This window comes from Amphiura filiformis, chromosome 2 (assembly GCF_039555335.1).
Source record: "Amphiura filiformis chromosome 2, Afil_fr2py, whole genome shotgun sequence".
NCBI classification, from domain to species: Eukaryota; Metazoa; Echinodermata; class Ophiuroidea; order Amphilepidida; family Amphiuridae; genus Amphiura; species Amphiura filiformis.
The window spans coordinates 59,274,128-59,279,150 of NC_092629.1; the positions used below are offsets into that span (position 1 = coordinate 59,274,128).

The 5,023-nt window shown below is 40.6% G+C and overlaps 1 protein-coding gene across 2 annotated transcripts in view; it reads right to left on the bottom strand.

Moving 5' to 3' along the window:
* The window catches only part of LOC140146467 (programmed cell death protein 6-like), a 35,728-nt gene extending 30,769 nt beyond the window's left edge, over positions 1–4,959 (bottom strand). The window contains exon 1 of one of the 2 annotated variants that reach the window (XM_072168325.1): positions 4,847–4,958. In XM_072168325.1, coding sequence (XP_072024426.1) covers positions 4,847–4,890 — 44 coding nt within the window. In that variant the 5' untranslated portion in view covers positions 4,891–4,958. Of the gene's footprint in view, positions 1–4,846 lie in introns of both variants that reach the window. The other variant, XM_072168326.1, reaches the window with a different exon arrangement.
* Between the last annotated feature and the right edge of the window lie 64 nt (positions 4,960–5,023).

Sequence of the window (5,023 nt, forward strand, 5' to 3'; positions counted from 1 at the left end):
TTTATAAGGTTCTTGCTTCATCTACACCTGAATACCTGTCCTCCATCCTTCACACCCGTCATTCTGGGTACTCTTTGCGCTCTACTGCTGCCACTTGTCTTTCCATTCCTAGATCCCACAAGTTGGCTGGTGACAGAGCATTTTCCATCATTGCCCCTGTTCTATGGAATGGCTTGCCTTCCCACATTTGTGACTCTCCCAATGTCCAAACTTTCAAAAAGAACCTAAAAACTCACCTTTTCACCTAATGTTTCCTCCCTCTTGCATTTTTCCTTTTCCATAGCGCTTTGTTTCTTCATTTAAAAAGCGCTCTCTAAATCTGTGTATTATTATTATTATTATTATTAAATGACGAAGAGTAGAGGGCCCAAAACACTTCCTATGTCACCTGCGCTTCAGCTCTTGTTACCATCAACAGCGACTACTTGGGATCGGTTGGTAAGAAAGTCCCTGATCCAGTTAAGGGTACTGCCATGGACTCCGTAGTGTTTGACTTTCTTCAAGAGGTGACGATGAGAGACCTTGTCAAATGCTTTCTCGTAATCAAGCAGAATCAAATCAGTCTGGGATTTGGTGTCTAATCCTTTGGCCAGGTCATTCAATGTGATGATCAGTTGAGTCTCACAGGATCTACGCTGGCGAAATCCATGTTGTGCATCGGACAAGACTTCACAGGCACTGAAATGGCGAATTACAGCGCAGTGTATGATGTGTTCACAAAGCTTGCACAAGACTGATGTGAGGGAGATTGGCCTATAGTTGGCTGCATCGAAACGACTACCCTTCTTGAAGATTGGGACGATCTGAGCTTTCTTCCACTGGGATGGAACCTTGCCTTGATTGATGGATGCTTGAAAGAGAAGAGTCACAATGGGAAATATTTCTTCTGCTGTTTCTTTTAGAAGCTTTGTTGGAATGCCATCAGGTCCAGATGCGGAAAAGGGCTTCAGTTTTCTAAGCAGCTTGATGACACCATTCCTGTCTACAATAATTTATGCAGTCCATGGAGGATGTTGACTGTGTCCGAGATCAGGTACCGCAGAGCCGTCATCAGTGGAGAAGACAGAGGTGAACTGGCGGTTGAGAATATTAGCCTTGGTCTTGGGATCAGAATGCAGAAAACCTCCTTCCTTCAGGGGAGCAACACCCATCTGATCACGCCTCTTTGACTTGATGAGGGCTCCAAGCCTCTTATTACGCCCGCTGCCAGGATCACTGTGAACAATATCATAGATGTACTTGTTGTATGATCTACGGCAAGTCTTCTGTGATTCTCTCTTCAGGTGTTTAAAACGAGTCCAATCTCTCTCTTTGTTGGTTTGCCGAGCTTTCCGATAGGCTCGTGCCTTACGCCTGGTGGCCCTTTTAGCGCTGGTATTAAACCAAGGTTGGTTAAAAATGTTTCATCGTGATGATCAGAAACATCAAAAAACTTTTTTTGACTGCGCTTGATATGCTAACGATATACAGGTACATTGAAGGATATAAATTGGATGGTAAATAAGCCAAATATTGCAAGAAATCTACTCGTTAGAATCCTAGCGAGCCCGCAAAAAAATGTCCGTCCATGCGAAAGTAATATTGACAACGTAAAATCCCGACCGAAACCGGGGGCACTCCTATTTGAAATGGCAGGGATGTGCCTCGGCCATGTTAAAAGTAGGGGCATTCAGGTCAAATGTACAATTACAAAAATATGGGGTCATTCAGTACACAACCTGAAAAAATGGGGTCATTCGGTATGAAACTTTGAAAAAGGATGGTCATTGGGGTAACAAAAAGTAAAATGGGAGTCATTGAGTACAGGATTGCCAAAAGAGTATCATTAAGTACACATAAATAAGTGCCAAACTGCGTAAAAACAACTTGGCCACCTTGGAAATGTGAAAAATTTCATTATTTCTGGAGGAGAACACAAATACCACCTAAATTTGGGAATTTAAAGGGGGGTCATTGGGTATAGCAGCAAATAGAAAAAGGGGGTCATTGAGTACATGAATTTTTTTAAAGGGGGTCATTGGGTAATAGGTAGGACCATAACACAAAAAAGGGGGTCATTGGGTAAAACTACAAGCCCGTTTGAAAAAGGGGGTCTATCGCGAGGCCCATGATGCATATCTGTCATTGACATGGAAGTGCCCCCCGGGCCGAAACCGCTACGTGAACGAGCTAGTCTCAGTCATGCAGTGTGTGACCACACCCTAGTCTGAATAAACAGATTAATTTCTGACATGATCATGTACGTACTGGGTCTGAACTGTTTCCATATGAAATCTTGATGGCAAATTGGACAATTGAAGCACATGGTTCTACTACTACGTGACAGCTTTTTAATCCTTCATGTTACGTGAATCACGCTATTGTGGACCATCCTTCTGATACTTGAGTGTTTGGACAAGCGGAACGGTCTTTTGTCTACCTCTCTGTTTGTAAACAAACCAGGAGGTCGAAATCGTCCTCCTCGCCGAATACGAAAGTCAGCGTAAATAAATAGTACGGCACTAACATGACTAACCACACCCCTATGCCTGCCACTTCCACATACTTGTGCATAAGGCTATTGAAACTTGATGTTGAGTTTAGCGTCCCATTTTTTTCAGCTCATGATGCGGCAACTATTTCATTATTCATTATTCATTATTTTCAAGGTTTCATTATCAGCGGTCTTTTACCAATGCTTATGCGCTTTTGTTCATTCTAATTGGGTATCGCCAGTCGCAATATGTCACAAACACACATAAACATTTATAAAATTATAATTATCAAGTTTTCAAACAAACTAAATGTATTTAGAAGTATACCATGCCAGTTTTCTTCACTCCAATTTGTACTTACCTCTCCGTATTCATTTGAGGATAGGGGAAATGGGGGGATTGACTCATTTATATACAAAAATAACAATCATGCAGAACATTATGAAATAAATTTTTGGCACCAATTTGTCAAAACTAGGTCTTTCCTAGTTAAATTATTTACAACATCAACAATGTCCATCTGGTAAAAAGATTTTGGCTAGGTTGATTTCTCTTTTGTCTACCCTGGTATCCCAAAGGTATAATTGAAATAATTGGATAGAGCAAGGGTCAAAAACCTGCAATTTTTAATGCTAAAATATTTAGGATTTATCTAATAGTTCTCAAAGCTTTCTATAGTTTTTGAAGGGTTCAAATACAAAAAAAAAGGGTTTAAAAATTTTGCAGAACAAATTTTCTTTCTGGTTTAGTAGTAATTTGCAAAATAATGAATTATTTTCAGATTTTACATCTCAAACGCGGTACAAAATTCATAACGCGGGCGGTGGACGCTAAACTCAGAATCAAGTTTCAAGTGCCTAATACGGAAGGTCAATTTGTGCCCATAAATGTTTAGGCCTATGTTAAACTGTATGTTATACAAATTGTACAGCTATCATTTCTACCCTATGACGAACCGACATACCTGTAAATCAAATAGCCCACATAAAACTGGTCATCGCTGGTATTTTTCATGTTACGCCGGAACATGTCCAAAACACGTCAGCTGACGTACAAGCCTCCCCACGCATGTACATAAACAAGCCGTGTTCATTGTTTAATTGTCACCTGCAGCTGTTCGCAAGAAAACTTTCTGCATAAAATTACCTGGGGTCGTTATCAGGCCTGAGACACACTGGCGCTAGTTTGAGGACAGTCACTATGAGTTACTAATGTCGGCACATGCAGAAAATGCGTGATGGGTCGCCATTTTGTGACTCGTGCAAGCTAACACAAACAAATTATTGGACTTAATAATCTTTTCAAGTTTTAATAAAACATGCATCTATCATGATAATATTACATTTTATTATTTGAATTACATAAGCTATGTCAATTTTGTGTCCATGTTAATTTTTATATGGATTTACCTGTGTTGATTTTAAACTGTTGTGAACGTGGAGCTACGCAAACTGGCAGGCGATTACCCACCATGCAATGCGAGTACACGGAAACGATCCAGTTTAGGATGCATCGCAGTTCCTATTGTGTAAACCAGGCGTAAACCGCCCATCCAACCTGATCGTGTGCACAGGATTTGTGCTGGAGGCTTGTTAATGCGCACAGCCAATGCGCAGAAGAAGACCTTGATACTAGGCGGAGCTTACGTTTCACAAGAATGATTGACAGCTGTGAGTAAGTGAAATTCTGTTCTGTGATTGGTACAAAAATATGGTTCTCGTATAAATGAATATATTATCCATGGCTTCAAAATCAGGAACCGTTTCTTCCACAGAGCCCTATATAGGGCTCTATGGTCTCTACTCATCATACCACGACCAGAGAAGATCTGGCCAGCGGCACGCTTGCCAATCAGGCTAGCTATTTGTAAAGCGTGGCCTCTCATCCTTTATTATCTCTGGTCTTGTCACGCTGGTAGATTCGCCCATCTGTGATTACTGACCTGGATCTGACAGAAGATTGTGGAATTTACGATTTTCAGCAGCAGGATTTTATGAAACTGCCAATATTTGCAAGTATTCTGAAGGATCGGTAATAATTAAAATATTTTTCATGGTGTCGGTAGTGCAAGTTGAAGTTAGTGAATTTGTGGTTTTGTATGTTATGTGCAAGAGTGTTTTCAGGAAGCGTAAATAGGCAGGCCGTTATGCTAAACTCTCCATCTTATATGTAAGTTCGGCGACGAACTGGACACATCACACGGTAGTGTGATGTGTCCAGCCTGGTCTGGATATACCACACCCCCAAGCATGCCAAGTTACAAGTTTAGTTAAAACATCATGTCATTCTTTCAATCTCTTTGCCTTCTCTAAATACCACATTGCACAATGAGGTATGTACAAACACAAATCATGCAAATGAATGATACTTACTTCTGAAAAACACCCCAAAGAAACTGTTGATCTTGAACTGCCATTTTCACCTGCTGTGTGTATAAGATACGTTATTTTCTATGCACCAAAATGCGACTCCAATGAAGTTTTCCGATCTGAAAATTATCGATCTATCGAAAATTGTGTGTTTTGATTGCGAAAATAACGTGCAGTTGG